The sequence below is a fragment of the Dreissena polymorpha genome, chromosome 11 (genome assembly GCF_020536995.1).
Source record: "Dreissena polymorpha isolate Duluth1 chromosome 11, UMN_Dpol_1.0, whole genome shotgun sequence".
In the NCBI taxonomy this organism is placed as follows: domain Eukaryota; kingdom Metazoa; phylum Mollusca; class Bivalvia; order Myida; family Dreissenidae; genus Dreissena; species Dreissena polymorpha.
Window position 1 is genome coordinate 48,720,125 of NC_068365.1, and position 22,172 is coordinate 48,742,296.

The 22,172-nt window shown below is 37.1% G+C and overlaps 1 protein-coding gene across 1 annotated transcript in view; it reads left to right on the forward strand.

Annotated features, from left to right (window-relative positions):
• The first annotated feature begins 974 nt into the window (after positions 1 to 974).
• Positions 975 to 22,172, forward strand: part of LOC127851840 (mitochondrial carrier homolog 2-like) — a 32,514-nt gene continuing 11,316 nt past the window's right edge. Inside the window, exons 1-9 of the mRNA XM_052385787.1 lie at positions 975 to 1,102; positions 10,993 to 11,083; positions 11,756 to 11,862; positions 13,046 to 13,123; positions 17,211 to 17,268; positions 18,794 to 18,845; positions 21,116 to 21,175; positions 21,506 to 21,599; positions 22,130 to 22,162. Coding sequence (XP_052241747.1) covers positions 1,019 to 1,102; positions 10,993 to 11,083; positions 11,756 to 11,862; positions 13,046 to 13,123; positions 17,211 to 17,268; positions 18,794 to 18,845; positions 21,116 to 21,175; positions 21,506 to 21,599; positions 22,130 to 22,162 — 657 coding nt within the window. The 5' untranslated portion in view covers positions 975 to 1,018. The remainder of the gene's footprint in view (positions 1,103 to 10,992; positions 11,084 to 11,755; positions 11,863 to 13,045; positions 13,124 to 17,210; positions 17,269 to 18,793; positions 18,846 to 21,115; positions 21,176 to 21,505; positions 21,600 to 22,129; positions 22,163 to 22,172) is intronic.

Sequence of the window (22,172 nt, forward strand, 5' to 3'; positions counted from 1 at the left end):
TCTCTCCCAGAACGTCTCGGCATAGGTGTAGGTTGTATGCTAACTTTTTTTGTCTGAAGTTGATCATTTTCCTCTACATCTGGAGAATGTTCTACGTTTATCTCATGTTCTAGCCCGTCATTGTCTGGTGTTGTTGCTCTGTGTTCGTGTATACCTGTTGCATTTTCAGTTTCACTCTCTTCTATAAGCTCAACATCAAGACGCTTATTAGCATTGATTTCATCAATATTCTTATGACCTTGTTTTGGTTCATATGTAAGATTATCTTTATTCGAATTCTGGTCTAGTACTTGATGACCTCGGCGATGTTCGTGGGCGTCCCCATACCGATTTGCATGTATAGCATAGTCATAACCATCATCATCAGTATCTGCATCAGAATTCGAATGAAGATAATCTTACATTGGAACCAAAAGAAGGTTCTAAGAATATTGATGAAATATTGGAGGACCGTGACGTAACCTGGGTATACTAGTACGGAGGCCATGGTTATTCGAGGACGAATGTAGTAATGAATATCACCCGTCCTAATAATAGTCAAATAAAATAAAAGAACACATTTATGAATTAAGCAATGCGTAAATCTAAAAAAAAACTGAAATACATTTGTCAAAAAACTGTTATATTCCTAAACATAAAATATTTTGGAAAAACAGGAGGCAGCGAGTTCTTTCTTTAGTTAAAACGCTTATTCCTTATAACTGGCAAGTTTGAATCGCGTTTGAAATAAAGCTGATTATACATCGTACTCAAGTGTCTCATCGAAATTATTACAACAGCACAATGCATAAATAAATTCACCGCAAACGTTCAACTTTAAAGTTTGTCCAAAATGAAATGCTTCGAAATGTTGCAGATACACATAGGATAAGATAAATAATGTGAATGCATGTTGCGATCGCTAAATGGCCTTTAAATCAGAGGAGAAAACGAAAATGAACAGTACAAATAGGCACTTACTCTTAATGATTTAGTGGAATGTAACCTTCTACGGTTTTCACATCCGGTTCAAAGAAAAATGGATTCGCTCACTAATGTTGCGATAAACAGTGTTATTACGGCTGTTTTTCACCCGATAGGTTATTCTAAAGTTCTTATTCAAGTAGGTTGACACAAAATTTGTGTTCGAAAACAGCGGCTTTATATGACATGTAAAGGGTGTCAGACCACATTTATGGAATGTGCCCAGATTTATAAATCTTCTTTTCATTTCTGTTCAATGACACATTCTTAAATTGTTTAATTTGTTCTCCACAATGTTATCCTAGCTCACTTTTATTGTTAATATTTATATTTAAAACATTTATAGAGCGCCAGGCTAATATATTGTCCCAGGTGTCGTGGTTCTATTCAAAGGGTGAATTGGTGGAAGTTGGGTTAAATCCGGGTACCGGTTAAATCCACAATAATTTCAAATGTTAAATTGTTGTGCCTAGCTCAGAAGTAAGTCCTTGTGTAATAATAAGGTAACAGGGACATCTCTGTTTTCTTTAATATAATTGTTGATTTGATATTGTTAACTTTAATGGAAAATATACAAATTGGACAACTATCATTAAAGTACCTCTTCTGAAACCTCACCTCTTTTCTAACCCTTCATTTGGTTACATTTCATATGCATTCTTGCACATGCACTTCGTCACCGTTTTTTTTAGCTCATCTAATTTTTGAAAAAAAAAAGAGCTATTGCCATCACCTTGGCGTCGGCGTCCGGTTAAGTTTTGCGTTTAGGTACACTTTTCTCATAAAGTATCAATGCTATTGCATTCAAACTTGGTACACTTACTTACTATCATGAGGGGACTGGGCAGGCAAAGTTAGATAACTCTGGCTTGCATTTTGACAGAATGATGTGCCCTTTTTATACTTAGAAAATTGAAAATTTTGGTTAAAGTTTTGTGTTTAGGTCCATTTTATTCCTTGAGTATCAAAGCTATTGCTTTCATACTTGCAACACTTACTAACTATCATAAGGGGACTGTGCAGGCAAAGTTAAATAACTCTGACTGGCATTTTGACAGAATTATGTGCCCTTTTTATACTTAGAAAATTTGGTTAAGTTTTGTGTTTAGGTCCACTTTTTTCCTAAAGTATCAAAGCTATTGCTTTCATACTTGCAACACTTACTAACTATCGTAAGGGGACTGTTCAGGCAAAGTTATGTAATTCCGACTGGCATTTTGACAGAATCATGGGCCCTTTATACTTGAAAATTTGGTTAAGTTTTGTGTTTTTGTCCACTTTACCCCTAAAGTATCATAGATATGGCTTTCATACTTGGAACACTCGCAAACTATCATAAGGGGACAGTAAAGGACAAGTTGCATAACTCTGGTTGTCATTTTTACGGAATTATGGCCCTTTTTTGACTTAGTAACTTTGAATATATGGTTACATTTTGTGGTTAAATCCACTTTACTTCTAAAGTATCAAGGCTATTGCTCTTAAACTTTAAATACTTTCATACTACTCTTACCTGACATACCACAATAGACTTCACCCAAACCATCCCCCGTGCCCTCCCCCCCCTGAACCCCCCCCCCCCCCCCCCTATTTTTTTTTTTTTTTTAAGATCATCTCACAAATAACCACCACACCCTCACACTATACCCCCCCCCACCCCGACCCCCCCAAATTATTTTTTTTGAAACCGTTAAAAAACACAAATAATTGTTTTATTATTTTCTTTTTGAAATACCGTCCAACCATCGCACCCAAGAATCCCCTCCCCCTACCCACCCCCCACCCCCGAATTGTTTTTTTGTTTTTTTCATTTTGGGAAGATAATGTAATAAATATCCACAACCCCACACTATACACCCCTCTTCACTCCACACCTCCCTCCTTTGTGATTGAAATTGAGAGTCCCTTCACCTTTTAAAAGAAAATTGCTGAGCGGTCTGCACCCGCAAGGCGATGCTCTTGTTTAAAATTCAGTATGTTGTCCTCTCTTATTCAAGTGGTTTTCATCCGATCTTCACCAAACTTGGTCAGAAGACAGTTTTATCTAGATGATCTGAAGGTTACACATGCCCAATTAAATTCCTTCTTTGTTATATATAGAATTCGCAATCTTTGATCTCAAATTTCACCATGACCGAGCGATGAGCCAATATAGTACTATACATGACTGGAAAGGTGGTTTCATAAGCTTACAAAAAAACTGCATTTGAAAAAATTCTATGCGGTGTATAGTGTTTTTCCCAGGCCATTTTAGCGTGGCGAAAAGCCACGCTGCCCTCCCGGATCGCCACGCTGCCCTTTTCAAAGACAAATTTCGCCACGCGCCCTTATCGATAACATCTTTATTGCCTTACGATCTAACTTGGTGCGCAAAATCAGCGTCCTTGATTGTGTGTGACGCTCCGACTGTGCTTGATTTACTCGAGAGACGTCAATGTCTAATCGACTATATTATTTGAGCAGATTTAATCTATTACAGTGCTCGATTTATAGGAAGACTGCTCCGAAGCTGTGAATTAGTCATGCGTGAATAACCCCGTGTCAGTATTAATCGATAATGCCAGAGGCTGTGTTATACCAAGCGCACTTACTATGGAGACTTTTGATGCTCGTGGCAATTGTGCATTGCATGCATTATTCAGTTATATCAAAACATATATTTTTACGCATAATTACATTTAAAAACACAAACAAATTTATTCTTTATCGATTTCGTCTTTAAGAAAATTAGATCTAATTACTGGAATATTTACTGAGACGTATACTAATTTAACAAAATGTGAATCGCGTATACAATTTAACATTGCCATGCGCACCTGTCGCTTACATCATTTGACATTTGAACAGCATGGCAGACTATACAGAATTTAAATGCGACTCGGCAAAAATGGCAAATAACGTCGTAAACGATCGAATTAACGATGGAGATTATACATTAAGAAGGAATTAATGAAATGTCTGTGATAATCAACGATGCATAAAAATGTTTTAGATAGCAACAACATTATGTATTTATTTGTAATCTACTTGGTGGATGTATGTCACGGAAACGAGTGTTTGCATATTGTTAGCGATCAATTTACTCGCAATGTTATTTTAAACATCTGGCAAGATTATTGTTAGAAAATGGGATAAGACAAACATGGTTTCATTTATATGTTAGTGGATCTGTGTATAATCAGAATCATATGCATATATTGCTTTATTATGTTTGTGGTGCTGTACAGTTTATTGAAACAGCATGGAACTGTACATTGCAAGGTAAATACATTAATATAAATCATAGTCAGTTAAATACATCAATTACCATTTAATGTGCTTGTTTATATGTTATTTTTTCCACAACTGCTTCAGATGCGATTACATGTTGCCCCGTAATTCAGGTATTCACGGAACGTTTTTGCCCTTTTTTGCCTAAACTGCGCGCTAAAATGCCCTTTTTGAAAGTAATGCGCCATGCCCCTTTGCCCTCCTGGGAAAAACACTAAGTGTAACTCAAAATAATTACCTTAGAACATATGAACCGGTTTTGACAGCTACCGGCACTGCCATTTGAAGGCATAAAACCATGCTGTACTATTGAGGCTGGCAACCACTAACATACAAAGAAATGCACAAATCAGGCCTTTTGCCCTGTGACTTACACATGTACCTTTAAACTGATACCTAAACTCTTCATTTCAAATACATTTTAAAAATCTTATGCACCAGGACCTGCATCATATGTACTAAGTAGCAAACTGACTGCATGTAACCCCCCAAATTCCACTTCCGTTTAGGATTATGTAACCTATAAGGGAATCCAACCCCTTCAAATTTGAATTAAAGGCACTTTTTCCATAGGTATAATCTGGTTTAAAAAAGATCACAAAGTTCCAGTGCCATGACACACAGATTTATTCATTAAAGTTGACGTTGAAAGCGTCACGCATAACAGCGTTTCGCGTCAAGAATTAAGGTAGAAAAGCCGACCTTGGTTACATCATACATGCAGCACTTAAACTCCATACAAGGCATCACTCGCGATTCTAATAGCAAAGCAGATGTAACATATGACATAATAAGTGAAAACAAATCATCAATGGCATTATATGTGCATCATAGCAGGTTTTGAACAAGATTCGAACAAACTTTTTATATATTTTTTGGCACATTTTAGGTAAAATCCATGTAGAAGCAGCATTTCTGATGTCATTTGACCCAACAAAAGGGCTTGCTTGCATGGGAAAACAACACACTTTACTTCCTGACTCAAAAAAAGTCATCGTCAGACATGAGCTTTAAGTTTTTTGTCACACCTGGACCTATAATTCCTCGGCTCGAAGTCCGTCTCGGACAGGCTCCGGAAAGTGTCAGTCTGGCCCGGGTGCTCAATTCCGTGTCATCTGAGAAAACAAAAAGTTGTTTTGTGCACATTTACCCATTACGGTGCTAACTAATGTAAGTGAGATACAATTAGAGTAAGCTTTCAACAGTCTGTGTTGCTGTATTTGCTGTAAATGGATAAGTCACCACGCCGGCATCACATTGTCGGGCACACTGGCAAAGTTATCGCCACAAAATGTGGTTTCAGAGCTGCAGTAATTGTAAAAAAAACAATTTTTCTAATTTTGGTGACAAAAGTATGCCGTGATATCAAAGAAATCATTTTACAATAGATTTCATTGAAAATAACAGCGTACTAACCTGCAAAGACACCGATCCTCTCGACACGACTGGGCGAGTGTTGAGGGCCGTCTCCGAATCAGTCATACTGTGCAGTTTTTGATGGCCTGTCACTTCAGCCGGACTTGTAAACCAATTTGACGGCATTTCAGGCAGAGCTATAGACCAATTTCGACACCACCTAAAAATGCACATTTAGGTTTACGTATAATATTGAGGTCACTTGAATACAGATTCCCTGCTGTTTTTCACGCACGGTCTATCACAACAACATCGTTCCAAGAAAGAAAGCATAATATTATAATCATTTTTGTGTTTTCAGCTGAATACTTGATTTAACTTGAACTCAGCAAGATATCCAAACAGGAAAAATAAGGCAAAGTAGTTTTATTCTGAGTAGATCTGCCTGGCGGGGTTGAAAGCGAAGGCAGATAGCAGTGTCGGTCCAAAATTGCTTGCATGGAGAAACAACACACATTACATTTTAAATAGTAAAAGGCTAAAAGTAAACAATAGCAATAAATACAGATGAAATAAAGACATGAATTAGGTTCATTATTGAGATTGATGCAAATTAATGTCAAAATGTCACTGAAAAACAATACCGAGTGTTTACGTAGTCTTAGAATATGTCTCCGGAACAGGTTTCGGTGTGATTTTCCAGCATTTACCCCCCTTAGGACCCCAAGTGCAACAGCCCAATTGCAAACAGCCCTTAATTGGGTCAAAATGACATCTGGCAGTTATGTTTTGCAATACAGATAGTTTTTGATGGTCAATTGTCAACATTCTGGAAGACGACTAACTTGGTCGGAAGTTCTTAAAGGTTACACATGCCCAATTAATTTCCTTCTTTGTTATATATAGAATTCGCAATCTTTGATCTCAAATTTCACCATGACCGAGCGATGAGCCAATATAGTACTATACATGACTGGAAAGGTGGTTTCATAAGCTTACAAAAAAACTGCATTTGAAAAAATTCTATACCGTGTAACTCAAAATAATTACCTTAGAACATATGAACCGGTTTTGACAGCTACCGGCACTGCCATTTGAAGGCAAAAACCATGCCCTACTATTGAGACTGGCAACCACTAACATACAAAGAAATGCACAAATCAGGCCTTTTGCCCTGTGACTTACACATGTACCTTTAAACTGATACCTAAACTCTTCATTTCAAATACATTTTTAAAATCTTATGCACCAGGACCTGCATCATATGTACTTAGTAGCAAACTGACTGCATGTAACCCCCCAAATTCCACTTCCGTTTAGGATTATGTAACCTGAAGGCCAAGTTTGAACATGGGCCATGCCAGATTAAAAACTAGGTCACAGGTTCACTTAGTACGTTTTACACATTGAGCATGGTGTCCACTCTCTATTTCAAGTAGTTTTCATCTGATCTTCACCACACTTGGTCAGAAGTTGTAACTAGATGATGTGTAGGTTAAGTTCGAACATGGGCCATGCCGGGTCAAAAACTAGGTCACGGGGTCACTTAGTGTGTTTTTAACCTCACCATGTTGTCCGCTCTCTAATTCAAATAGTTTTTATCCAATCTTCACCAAAATTGGTCAGCAGTTGTATCTTGATAATGTCTAGGGCAAGTTTGAATACAGGTCATGACGGGTCAAAAATCAAGGTCACGGGGTCACTTAGTGCGTTTTAAACATCACAATGTTGTCCGCTCTCTAATTCAAGTAGTTTTCATCCAATCTTAACCAAACTTGGTCAGAAGTTGTATCTAGATGATGTCTAGGTCAAGTTTGAATATGGGTCATGCTGGGTCAAAAACTATGTCACAGGGTATCTTAGTGCGTTTAAAACCCCACCATGTTGTCCGCTCTCTAATTCAAGTAGTTTTCATCCAATCCTCACCAAACTTGGTCACAAGTTTTATCTAAATGATCTCTAGGACAAGTTTGAACATGGGCCATTCCGGGCCTAAAACTAGGTCACGGGGTCACTGAGTGCGTTTTTTAACATTCAGCATGTTGTCCACTCTCTAATTCAAGTCCGATCTTCACCAAACTTGGTCAAAAGTTTTATGGAGATGATCTTAAGGCCAAGTTAGAACATTGGCCTTTCTGGGTCAAAAACTAGGTCAAGGGGTCACTTAGTGCGTTTTAAAAATTGAGCATGGTGTACGCTGTTTTTTGTAAAGACGACATGCAAAATATTATGTGTCAATGCGGCATGTGGGGGTATTCGTCACGTCTGTGACAAAGCTCTAGTTTTTTATGCCCCCAGATCGATAGATCGGGGGTAAATTGTTTTTGGCCTGTCTGTCTGTCTTTTTGTATGTCATTCTGTCCCAAAACTTTAACCTTACAGTAAAGTTTTGCAATAACTTTTGAAATATTGAACAAAGCAACTTGATGTTTGGCATGCATGTGTATCTCATGGAGCTGCACATTTTGAGTGGTGAAAGGTCAAGGTCATCCTTCAAGGTCAAAGGTCAAAATTTTAAAACTTTAATATAGTTAAGTTTTACAATAACTTTTGAAATGTTGAACATAGCAACTTGATATTTGGCATTCATGTGTATCTCATAGAGCTGCTCATTTTGAGTGGTGAAAGGTCAAGGTCATCATTCAAGGTCAAAGGTCAAACAATCCTTCAAGGTCAAAGATCAAACAAAAAAGCGGTGCATTAGGGGGCATTGTGTTTCTGACAAACACATCTTTTGTTTTAATTATTACTATTTAAAGGGACTTGTTCAGAGATTTTTTTAAGATTGTCATTAAATGCTTAAAATTGATCAAATTCATTTATAAACAAAATGAAGAAAGAAGGAAAAGGAAAAATGATCACCACAACAGGGGGCAAACCACTGACTTTTAGATTAAAAGGTTTTTCGTCTGAACTACATTTCCATGTGGGTTAAGACATTAAGTCAAGCATTTTATACTTGATATAAGTGAAACATGCACTGTCACAAAATGTAACAACAACTACAGAAACACTGCAAATTATTCATTTGTTTTGCATTTTTTACGCTTTGTTAGCTCACCTGAGCACAACGTGCTCATGGTGAGCTTTTGTGATCGCTTTCGTCCATCGTGCGTCGTCCGTCGTCAACATTTTGCCTTGTGAACACTCTAGAGGCCGCATTTATTGTCTGATCTTCATGAAATTTAATCAGAACATTTGTCCCATTGATACCTCAACTGAGTTCGAAACTGGATCATGCTGGGTCAAAAACTAGGTCACTAGGCCAAAAAAAAGAAAAACCTTGTGAACACTGTAGAGGTCACATTTGATGCCGAATCTTCATGTTACTTTGTCAAAATGTTTGTCTAAATGATATGTTGGTTGAGTTCAAAAATGGTTCCGGTCCGTTGAAAAACATGGCCACCAGGGGGCGGGGCAGTATTCCTTATATGGCTATAGAGAAACCTTGTGAACACTCTAGAAGTCATTTTTGCCCAATCATCATGAAACTTGGTCAAAACATTGGTTTCATTGATATCTCGGACGAGTTTGAAAATGGTCCAGATCAGTAAACAAACATGGTCCCCAGGGGGGGGGGGGGGGCAGTTTTCCTTATATGGCTTTATTAAAACCTTGTTAACACATTATCTTGGATGAGTTCGAAAATGGTAACGTTAGCTTGAAAAACATGGCTGCCAAGGGGCGGGGCATTTTTCCTTATATGGCTATATATGGCTATAGTAAAACCTTGTGAACACTCTAGAGGCCACATTTATTGCCCAATCTTCATGAAATTTAATCAGAAAATTGGTCTCAATGTTATCTTGAATAAGTTCGAAAATGGTTAGGTTTGCTTGAAAAACATGGCTGCCAAGAGGCGGGGCATTTTTCCTTATATGGCTATATATGGCTTTATTAAAATCTTGTTAACACTCTAGAGGCCACATTTTTTTGTCCGATCTTCATGAAACTTGGTCAGAAGATTCACCCAAATAATATCTTGGACGAGTTCAAAAATGATGCTGGTTGGTTGAAAAACATAGCTGCCAGGGGGCGGGGAATTTTTGCTTATATGGCTTTAGTAAAACCTTGTTAACACTCTTAAGAGGCCACATTCATTTTCCGATCTTCATGAAACTTGATGAGAAGATTTGTCCTAACGATATCTTGGATGAGTTCTAAAATGGTTTTGGTTGCTTAAAAATCATGGCCACCATGGGGCGGTGCATTTTTCCTAATATGGCTATATATCATGCTTTAGTAAAACCTTGTTAACACTCTAGAGGCCACATTTATTGTCAAATCATCATGAAACTTGGTCAGATGATTTGTCCCAATGATATCTTGGATGACTTCGAAAATGGTTCCAGTTGGTGGAAAAACATGGCCGCCAAGGGGGCGTGGCATCTTTCCTTATATAGCTATAGTTAAACCTTTAAACACTCTAGAAGCTATATTTATTGTACGATCATCATGGAACTTTGTCAGAAGATTTGTCCCAATGATATTTTGGACAAGTTCGAAAGTGGTTCCAGTTGCTTGATAAACATGGCCACCAGTGGGCGGGGCATTTTTCCTAATATGAACTTACGAATCTTCATGAAACTTTGTCAGTATATTTGTTTAAATGATACCTTGGATGTGTATGAAAATGGTTCTGGTCTGTTGAAAAACGTGGCTGCCAGGGTGTGCACTAGTCATGAAAGTTGGTAAGAACATATTGTTCTAACGACATCTTGGGCTGCACAGAACAGGTCAGTTCCTTTGAATCTCAGGTGAGCGACTTTCAGGCCCTCTTGTAATTTTATCAATTTCTATGTATGATTACTTATGATTTATTGTTTGTTGACATGAAAATCAGGCCAGTTTCATTAACCAGCCAAAGCGCATTATACTTTCCAGATTTATTTGCCCCTTGGTAGTTAAAAAAAGTTTTTATTTCAGCTATCATTTGTTATTAACTTTTCAAAAAATCTTTCCAGATATGTAGACCTTTTTTTAAAAATATTTCTGTCCTTTTTCTTGTATACCTTGTTAATGATTGTTATAAGATTGATAGTATTATTTTCACACAAATTATTACGCCTTGATGGATATAAATGAACTCTTTCTATTCATACATGTGACATACATTGTATGTTTACCACTGTTATGTATGTTTCTAGAAGTCAACATAAAAGCCTCTTTTTGCAAAAATGGATTTAATGCATGTGAATTTGTCGCTTTAATGATTTTTTTAATTCAAATGAAGTCTCTTTTAAACCGAAATTATTTTTGGTGGTAAGCTGCCCCCTGATTAGCCTATTGGAACAGCACAGGCTAATCTGGGACGACACTTTACACATATGCATTAAGTCCAGTTTTCAATGAACACAGTTCATTCAAACCAGCACTGCTTATCTGGAGAACTGACTGTTTCAGCTTGGGCATGAACCTATTTCTCCCATCAAATGTAAGACCTGGTTTGGACTCGGCAAAGAGGGCCTCTGTTACCCAAACATTTTATCATACAGTAAGTAATAGCCTTATCCAGTAACAACAAGGGACCTGGAGTCAGTTTTAAGGTTGTGTGTGGTACTTGTATAATTTACATTATTTTATAACATACATGTAAATCTACTGATGATATGTGAAAGTGTATTTATTGGAGGATAATGATGTACTAGTATTACATAGTCTATACAATAAAGTGACAAAGTGCTCTTGGTTTAACCCTTTCCCACTCAGAAGCAAAGTGAAAATGGCTATGTGCAAACAGCATAAAACCAGAACAGCCTGCATGTAACTAGCAGTCTTTTCAGGTTTTATGTTGTTTGCTGCTCATCAGTATATATTAAAGGGTTGAAAATGAAGCCTTCAAAACTTAAATTTAGTAAGAAAGGTCTTTGACAAAATTTAACTTTCTAAGGAAGTACAAATGATTCAAAATAGGTATCTTAGTGGTAAAGGGTTAACCGAAATCATAACCTTGGTGAGAGGCATTCCATAGTCTGGAGCTGCATGGTATGGAGCCTTGTATGTGGCTGCCTTACCATACATATGTTAACATATTTTTCCTTGGAATGTCAAATTATTACTGTATGATTATTTGCAATAGTGATTAGTTTTGACTATTTTGTTACATAAACTATGTGTGGGAATTACATTTGCTGAAAGTTACTTACCTTCGCTTGTTTTCTTGCAGCAAATCATATATGGAAAACTGAGGGCCTCTTTGGCATGTATGTAGGATTTCTTCCTCGACTGATTGGAGGACAGATCGGGAATTTCTTCCAAAACAGGGTCATGATGGTAATGAGATTTTAACACATGTTATAAACGTTTGTAAACGATTCTTATGTTAGTCATTAATTGTTGAATTTGTTTGTAAATTCAGGGCTCGACATTAATGGTAGTCCAACTGTCTGGGACAACCAAATTGTTAGTCCAGACAAGTAAATAAAGAATTTGCTTTAAATCCATTATTTCTGTGGAGTTACCACAAAACTGTTCGATTATATTTGTTAACGTTTTAACAACAAAGCGCAAGACATTCCGATAGTTCCATGTGATACTACACCGTACTGTTAACAAGGGAAGCAACCCTTAACATTTTTTTCTTTGCCAAGATAACAAGAATATTCTCCCTTGTAAAGAATATGCATTTTATGACACCGTTACACACCGATCTTACAGACAATTAACGTATTGACGTCATCTCTCTGTATAGAATGATTTTACGACATCATTCCCATTTGTGGTTTGTTTTCATTAGTACAATGTCAGTATTATTTGTCAATCTTATTTTGTAAACGGCCCAAGGCCAGGGGACATTTTCAGTGAACGTTTGGTCAGTGAGTTGTGTTAATGTTGTTTAAAATATCAGTTCCGTACTGTAGATATGCTTTAAACATTTTCTGCTTTATGGTGGCAAAACACAAGTTTTTGTCAGGTATTATGGCTTTGTATAATGTTTAAAAATCAATAATCTCGAGTTTTCCTGTTATTCTAGTCAGTTCTTTTTGCATTGAAATTGCCTACACTTATGTTAACATGTATTTTGAATGCATGGTCTTTATGATTTAAGCATTTTGTATTATTTCACTATTTTGCAAAGTTCTGCCAGAGCAGAATAAGATATAATGGTCAGGACAAGTTACTTTTTGTTCAGGACAAATGAAATTTTGGTCTACTTGTCCAACTGGACAAGTGGCTTCAAAAGTTAATGTCGAGCCCTGTAATTATTAAAAGTGGAAGTTTCTACTACATTAGCTTGTTGAATGTTCCAATGAGCCCAGTTTTGAAGACAAATAAAGTTATATAATGAATGTTAAAAAACATTTTTTTTTGCACCATATGGCCTTTTACACAAGATTTGTTAAGGGATACAAACCTAAAACTTAAAATGTTTTGACTGACGGGTAAAAAAAGGATTTTCACTAAGAAGGGACTTCCTTTAAACAAAACAGTCAGTGCTTAGGATGTATGCTTACAGGAATTGCAGGAGGACAAGAAGTCCCATGACAAGGAAGATGAAGAGCCTGAAGACTGGAAGAAAGTGCTTGTGGTCCGGGTAAGTAGGGGCCTGCACACAGATGGACAATTAGGATTTTCCATAAAACTTACTTTGCATCAACTATGTCTAGACAGGCTGCATAGTTTGCAGAGTGTTTGACTGTCAATACAAGCATTGTGAATTTCAGCTCAGCCAGATAACTTGATAACAAATTACAGCCATCTTCCCCCTACCACCAATTCAAGTAGCAGTGTGCTCATGGTGAGCTATTGTGATCGCCTTTTGTCAGTCGTCCAGTGTGCGGCGTCAACATTGGCCTTCTGGCCACACTAGAGCTCACATTTATTGTCCAATCTTCATGAAATTTGGTCAGAAGTTTTTTCCTTATTATATCTTGGAATGAGTTTGAAAAAGATTCTGGTTGGTTGAAAAACATTGCCATCAGGGGGCGGGGAAGTTTTCCTTATTATCTTATATGGCTTTAGTAAACCCTTGTTAACGCTCTAGAGCCCACATTTATCAACTGATCTTCATGAAACTTGATTAGAACCTTTGTCCTCATGATAACTCGGTTTAGCACGAAAATGGCTCCGGTTGGTTGAAAAACATGGCCCCCAGGGGACGGGGGCGTTCTTTATATGGCTTTAATAAAACCTTGTTAACACTCGAGGCCACATTTATTGTCCGATCTTCATGAAACTTAGTCAGAAGATTTGTCTCAATCATATCTTGAAGGAGTTCGAAAAAGGGTTCCTGTTGGTAGAAAAACATAGCTACCAGGGGGTGTGGCATTTTTGTATATGGGTTAAGTAAAACCTTGTAAACCCTCTTTAAGTCACATTTGAAGTTCAATCTTTATGAATCTTGGTCATAAAGACAAATGAAAACATTTGTTCTAATGATATCTGGGGCTGCACAGACAACAGGTCAGTTCATGTGTATCTCAGGTGACCAACTTTTGGCCTTTCAGGCCCTCTTGTTTTTGTTCGATATTTGGTACAACATTTTTGCCCCATTCCTGATTTCCAAAAGTATATATTTTCCCCAAATGACTGCCTTAAATCCCAGGCGTTCTTCTGAGGCATATGTCTTCCAATGGAGACAGCTCTTGTTATTCTCAATATTAAATGATTTGTTAACCGAAAACAACTTCACCAATTTCCCAATTTAAGCAAAAAAAAATTGATTTTTTAGCTCCACTGGCCAGAGGCCAGCGGGGCTTATGTCATGGTCCTGTGTCCGTCGTGCGTGCGTCCGTGCGTGCGTCAGTGCTTTTTCTTTTAACATCTTCTTCTCCTAAACAACTGGTCCAATTCTGATAAAATTTCTCAGGAATGTTCCTGGGGTGAACCTCTTTCAAATTTGTTCAAATTATGCCCCTGGGGTCAAATTTGACCCTGCCCCTGGGGTCAAAAAATTGAAAATTGCTTATATAAGGCCTATTTTGTGAAAACTTTAAAAATCTTCTCGTCCATAATCATTGGGCCTAGGGCTACCAAATTTGGTATGTAGTGACATCTTATAGTCCTCTACCAAGTTTCTTCAAATTATGCCCCTGGGGTCAAATTTGACCCTGCCCTGGGGGGTCAGAAAATTGAAAATTTGCTTATATAAGGCCTATTTTGTGAAAACTTTAAAAATCTTCTCGTCCATAACCATTGGGTCTAGGGCTACAAAATTTGGTATGTAGTGACATCTTATAGTCCTCTACCAATTTTCTTCAAATTTACCGCCGGGGTCAAATTTGACCCTGCCCCGGGGGTCAATAAATTGAAAATTTTCCTAAATAAGGCCTATTTTGTGAAAACTTTAAAAATCTTCTCATCCATAACCATTGGGCCTAGGGCTGCCAAATGTGGTATGTAGTAACATCTTATAGTCCTCTACCAAATTTCTTCAAATTATACCCCTGGGGTCAAATTTGACCTTGCCCCAGGGGGTCAAAAAATTGAAAATTTGCTTATATAAGGCCTTTTTTGTGCAAACTTTAAAAATCTTCTTTTCCATAACCGTATGGCATAGGGCTTCCAAATTTGGTATGTAATGACATCTAATAGTTCTCTACCTAGTTTGTTCAAATTAAGCCCCTCAGATCAAATTTGATCGTTCCCCAGGGGTCACAAAATTGAACATATGCTTATATTGGGCCCATTTTTTGCAAACCTTAAAAATCTATTTGTCCATAACCATTGGGCCTATTTCTACCAAATTCGGTATTTAGTGACATCTAATAGTTTTCTACTTAGTTTGTTCAAATTATGCCCCTGGAGACAAATTTGACCCTGCCCTGGGGGTCACAAAAATGAACATATGCTTAAATAAGGCCTATTTTGTGCAAACTTTAAATATCTTCTTGTTCATAATTATAGAGCCTAGGGCTACTTAATTTGGTGTATAGTGATATCTAATAGTCCTCTACCAAATTTGTTCAACTTATTTCCCTGGGCTCAAATTTGACCCTGCCCCGAGGGTCACACAACTGAACATATGACGTTTACCAGGGGAGATTACTGTGGCCGTGTGTCTGTGACCAACAACAACAACAACATCTTGTAAACATGAGATAAAACCCTGTCATTTAGTGCCATTTTAGATCAGATGGTGACTGCTTACAAAGGAATTATAGTAAAAAAAAGTGTTATGAATGTTTTTCTTATAAACTAAAAAAAGTCAGGTTTTATTTAAATATGTCGAAAGTGAACATATATCCGTATAACAATATTTCGGATGACATGTTAATTTCATGTCTTTTTTGTAGTGTTTAAACCAGTTTAATAATATCTTATTGATTTTTAAAACACAACTTCCATGAACATAATTATTTAAAGAAAAGTCAATATATGATACTGCATGGTTAACTCAAACTTTGTATCCAAGAGAAGGTGTTGGAATTAATGAAGTGCAATGTTCTTAACTATCGTATATGCTGCTTTTTAATAACTAATGATTCATTGTTTCATTTGTGATTCGTGACTCATGAATTGTGGATATGATTGTCAATTGCTCAATTATCCATAGATCTATATATTTCTGACCATTTTATAATTTTCTTAAAATAAGTTATGAATTGATCTTAGAAGTCAAATGTATTACTTAATTATATACATTTATAAATTTAAAGAAATAATCTTTAGATTATCATAATATTCTCAGGCCTGTTGGTCTTAGGATGTGTGGGTTGTTAATTATATTTTGAGATGATTATTTACAAAGAAAGATGCTACTATTGTATTTGTTATAAATGTGTGAAAGACTCTAAGAAGGAACCAGAGATAATTAACCCTTTACCAAACACTAACAGGATTTTACGGGTTTGTAGCTGACAACTTTATAAATAATTGTGATAAAAGGAGAAATTGCTCAAGATTAGCAATTTCTCCTTTTATCACAATTATTTCTACCCTACCTGATCATTTTCTTCATATTCCATTACAATTTAATTGTTGTCTGCAACCTCTTTCAAATTGGGAAAGTCCAAACGGTGTCGTTTGGTAAAGGGTTAAGGCATTTTGATTCCTATGGGTCTTGTGAATCTGTTTCAAATCAAATGCGTAGATTTGATCTTCAGCATCTAAAAATATGTGAAATAGAAAGAACAACAATATCTTTTAGCGAGATAAATGTACCTACGTTATAAGCAAAGGACCTGTGCAACAATTCCCGGGCTTTTTAGTCTGTTTAGTTAACACGGTAGTAACTTTTTCCATATACATGTATAAAAAAGCTCACCCTTCCAACTTTTAAGCGCCCAGTGGGACGAGGGATAGAAAGAGAAAGTCACATGCTTGAGTACATTTCAACCCATGCGCATTGCACGTTTTTTTTGCATAAAAAAACAGTGGAGCGATACAGGGCCATTATGGCCCTCTTGTTTCCATTCCAAATGGACTGGTTGCATTTCCAAAATAGTGAGGGAAAAACACTTACTAGGGCAGTTGACACTATGTGCTCTAAGTAAACTATTTTAACCAAGAAAAGAGTGAGTAGTTTTACTGACCCACTTTATATGGTGAAATTTATGATTCAAACATGCTCTCAATCCTACTCATGCACATCATATTATTAATATTTCTCTCTGATAGATAACTTTGTATTTTAACTTTTGAGTATGTAAAATACCTGACTGTATGTTTCTGCAATTTAGACAGCCAAGGAGAGTGTTTCCAAGTGTGTGGGTGTTGTCTTCAGCCAGCCATTCCATGGTATGTATAACCAGTGATTTTTAGCTCACCTGAGCACAATGTGCTCATAGAGAGCTTTTGTGAATGCCTTTTGTCAGTCATCCATCTTCAAAAAATTTACCTTGTTTACAGTCTTGAGGCTGCATTTATAGTCCAACATTCATGAAACTTTGTCAGCACACGTGTCCCAGTGGTATCTTGGACGAGTTCAAAAATGGTTCCGTTTGGTTGAAAAACATGGCTGCCAGGGGGGTTGCAGTTTTCCTTTTATGGCTACAGTAAAACCCTTGTTAACACTCTAGAAGTCACATTTATTGAGTGATTTTCATGAAACTTTGTCAGAACATTAGTTCTTATTATAAATTTGATGAGTTAGAAGATGGCTCAAGTATGTTGAAAAACATGGCTAAAGTATAACCTTGATAAAACTCTATGAGTCACATTTTTAGTCCAATCTTTATGAATCTTGGTCAGAACATATGTCCCAATTACATCTTAGACGAGTGTGAAAATGGTTCAGATTGATTTAAAAACATGGCTTCAAGGGGGAGTGGCAGTTTTCCTTATATGGCTATAGTAAGACCTTGTTAACCCTCTAGAAGTCACATTTATTGTCTTCATGAAATCTAGTCAAAACATTTGTTCTAATGATATCCTGGACGCGTTCTTAAATGGGTTTCAGATCTGTTGAAAAACATGACCACAAAGGGGCAGGGCTTTTTCCTGAGTTCCAACAAGGTTCCGGTCCGTTGAAAAACATGGCTTCCTGGGCTTGGGGCACTTTATATGGCTATAGTAAAACCTTAGAAGAAACATTTATTATGACACTTGGTCAGAACTTATAGAGTTCTAATGATAACTTAGCTGATTTAAAAAATGGTTATGGTTCGTCAAAAAACATGCCACCATGAGGCATGGCTTTTGTGAATACCTGTCAACTCTAAAAGTCACATTTTAATCCAATTTTTAACAAACTTGGTCTGATCATGTCTGAATGATATCTTGCACAAGGTTCCTGATGGTAAAAAAACATGGCAACAAGGGGGTGTAGTTTTCCTTATAAGGCTGAAGTAAAACATTGTTAGCACTCTAGTTTAAAGAACATTTCATCTTAGCAAAACAGTACAATATTTATGAAGTTTGTTGAATGAGATGTTTGTGTGAATCAATTCTTTAAGTTTGACCATGTCTTCATGTCATTCTGAGGGGACTTGTAATGTTGAATGAGATCTGTATTGGTGTCCTATTAACCCTTTGCATGCTGGGAAATTTGTCGTCTGCTAAAATGTCGTTTGCTGAATTTCTAAAATTAGCAATTTCTTCATTTTTTTTCAAAGAACACTATCAGAATAGCAAACAGTTTGGATCCTGATGAGACGCCACATTCTGTGGCGTCTCATCTGGATCCAAACTGTTTGCAAAGGCCTTACAAATTCGGTTCCAGCACTGAAAGGGTTAATATGTTGCTAGTAATTTATGGCCCAAAGTTGATTTCAACCTAATTCATGTGCCATATTTTCTTGATAAATCTCTTGTCTGCTTGCAGTGTTAATGATTCGACAGATGGCCCAGTATGTGGGTGGGGAGACACAATACAAGTGAGTACTCTCTGTATGTGGGTGGGGAGACACAATACAAGTGAGTACTCTCTGTATGTGGGTGGAGAGACACAATACAAGTGAGTACTCTGTATGTGGGTGGGGAGACACAATACAAGTGAGAACTCTCTGTTAGTGGGTGGGGAGACACAATACAAGTGAGTACTCTCTGTATGTGGGTGGGGAGGCACAATATACGTGAGTACTCTCTGTATGTGGGTGGGGAGACACAATACAAGTGAGTACTCTCTGTATGTGGGTGGGGAGGCACAATACAAGTGAGTTCTCTCTGTATGTGGGTGGGGAGACACAATACAAGTGAGTACTCTCTGTATGTGGGTGGGGAGGCACAATATAAGTGAGTACTCTCTGTATGTGGGTGGGGAGACACAATACAAGTGAGAACTCTCTGTAAGTGGGTGGAGAGACACAATACAATTGAGTACTCTCTGTTAGTGGGTGGGGAGACACAATACACGTGAGTACTCTCTGTTAGTGGGTAGGGAGACACAATACAAGTGAGTACTCTCTGTATGTGGGTAGGGAGACACAATACAAGTGAGTACTCTCTGTATGTGGGTGGGGAGACACAGTACAAGTGAGTACTCTCTGTTAGTGTGTGGGGAGACACAATACAAGTGAGTACTCTCTGTATGTGGGTGGGGAGGCACAATATAAGTGAGTACTCTCTGTATGTGGGTGGAGAGACACAATACAAGTGAGAACTCTCTGTATGTGGGTGGGGAGGCACACTATAAGTGAGTACTCTCTGTATGTGGGTGGTGAGGCACAATATAAGTGAGTACTCTCTGTTAGTGGGTGGGGAGACACAATACAATTGAGTACTCTCTGTATGTGGGTGGGGAGACACAATACAAGTGAGTACTCTCTGTATGTGAGTGGGGAGACACAATATAAGTGAGTTCTCTCTATATGTGGGTGGGGAGACACAATACAAGTGAGTACTCTCTGTATGTGGGTGGGGAGACACGATTCAAGTGTGTTCTCTCTGTATGTGGGTGGGGATACACAATACACGTGAGTTCTCTCTGTATGTGGGTAGGAAGACAAAATACAAGTGAGTACTCTCTGTATGTGGGTGGCGAGACACTATACAAGTGAGTACTCTCTGTATGTGGGTGGGGAGACACAATACAAGTGAGTACTCTCTGTATTGGGTGGGGAGACACAATACAAGTGAGTACTCTCTGTATGTGGGTGGGGAGACACGATACAAGTGAGTACTCTCTGTATGTGGGTGGGGAGATACGATACAAGTGAGTACTCTCTGTATGTGGGTGGGGAGACACAATACAAGTGAGTACTCTCTGTATGTGGTTGGGGAGACACAATTCAAGTGAGTTCTCTCTGTATGTGGGTGGGGAGACACAATACAAGTGAGTACTCTCTGTATGTGGGTGGGGAGACAAGATACAAGTGAGTACTCTCTGTATGTGGGTGTGGAGACACGATACAAGTGAGTACTCTCTGTTGGTGTAATGGGCAGTGTGATTATGTGGCTTCCTGAGATTCTGCATAAGGATTTAAGCTGTGCTCTGTGAAAAAGGGTTTTAATGCATGTGCCTAAAGTGGTGTCCCAGATTGGCCTGTGCAGTCCACACAGGCAAATCAGGGACGAGCCTGCACAGGAATCTTGGACAGCACTTTACGCACATGCATTAAACCCCTTTTTCACAGAGCATCGTCCATTTAGTATGTCCATTTAGTATGTTAACCCTTTACATCTTAGATGCATATTTTGATGCATTTGTAGTCCCTTAGAAAATTAATTTTAATTAAAGACCTTTCTTACTAGATTCAAATTTTAAAGGCTTGATTTCCAACCCTAAGATACTGATATGCAGCAAACAGCATAAAGCCTGAACAGACTGCAAGTTACTTGCAGGCTTTTCTGGTTTTATGCTGTTTGCACATATTAATTTTCACTTTGCTTCTTAGTGGGAAAGGGTTAATCGTGAAGTGATAAATTAAAGATATATAATTATTAACACATAATTGCAACATTTATCAATAAGTTATATTTTTAACACTTAATTCTGACAAAACTTAATACTGAATAAGAAAGAAGCACATTTTCTCTTACATATCTGTTTTCTATGTATTTGAAATAAGTCACAGTAAAATTTGATATCTAAAATTGACTGTTGTTTAAAAATACTGAATTTATTGAATAATATGCATTAATAAACATTATCATTAAATTCTGTATAATATTACCGATAGTTATAACTAATTTATGTGTATTTCAGTGGATTATTTACTGGCATGGTTGAAATATATCATCAGGATGGAATCAAAGGATTGTTTTCGTAAGTTGCTTCAATGCTTTGACATCTCAGTCAATTATAAAGTGGTGAATAAGAAAATTAGTATTAAACAAAACTGCAATCTTTTTTGTAACATCTTGACTTATCAATGTACTTAAATAAAACATAATGAAATCTTTTAACATTATTAAGGTTCCCTAATGTTTTTGAGAAAGGGCAGTTGAGCAAAAATATTTTCATTCTAGTGATTGAACTTGGACATTAATTTTAAAGTGTGCAGTGTGTAATCATAATACAAAATGCGCTTGCCACCTATTTAAGAGACTCCTGAATTAATTATTAGACCATTATTAGACCATTTATCATTTCCAGAGGACTGATTCCTCGCTTGATAGGGGAGTTGATTCAAATCTGGTTGGGTAATATAATAGTCGAGGTGATCAACAAATACCTTGTGGATAACAAGGTAAGAATTGTCCTGTCTTGTGAGGGTATCTCACTTTTAATGTGAGGTTTGAGTAATTTTTCATGGCCTTATGTGGAACAATAACAATGTTAAGGGTTAAAAGATTCGTGATGAATACTTTGAAAAAAAAAATTGTGAACTTAAGATGTTAAGACCATGTTTAAGCTGATTGTTTTGATTCATATCAAATAAAATAATGAGTTCAGATTAAATATTGCTTTTTAATTAACTAAAAAGTATTTTGAGTTTTAATGTGTAGGAATCCATCTTTATGAGTTTGCCACAGTAATTAAACACATGCGTATGTTTGACAAATTATATCTCACATTGTGGATAATCAATGATAATATAAATATTACTTGACTGACAAAATACTACATTTCAAATTGATCTGTGTTAAAGTGTTTTCAAACGTTTTAGTTGTTCAAGGGGTGTTAACAGCAGTGAATTTTGATATCTGTTGACTTTTGTGATGTTAGAATGGTTTGCCTATTGAGTAATCAAACATTATTGTTGTATCTATCTTTCAGGACTATGCTTCCTATACCAATGGAGTTGTTGGGGTAAGTGGCC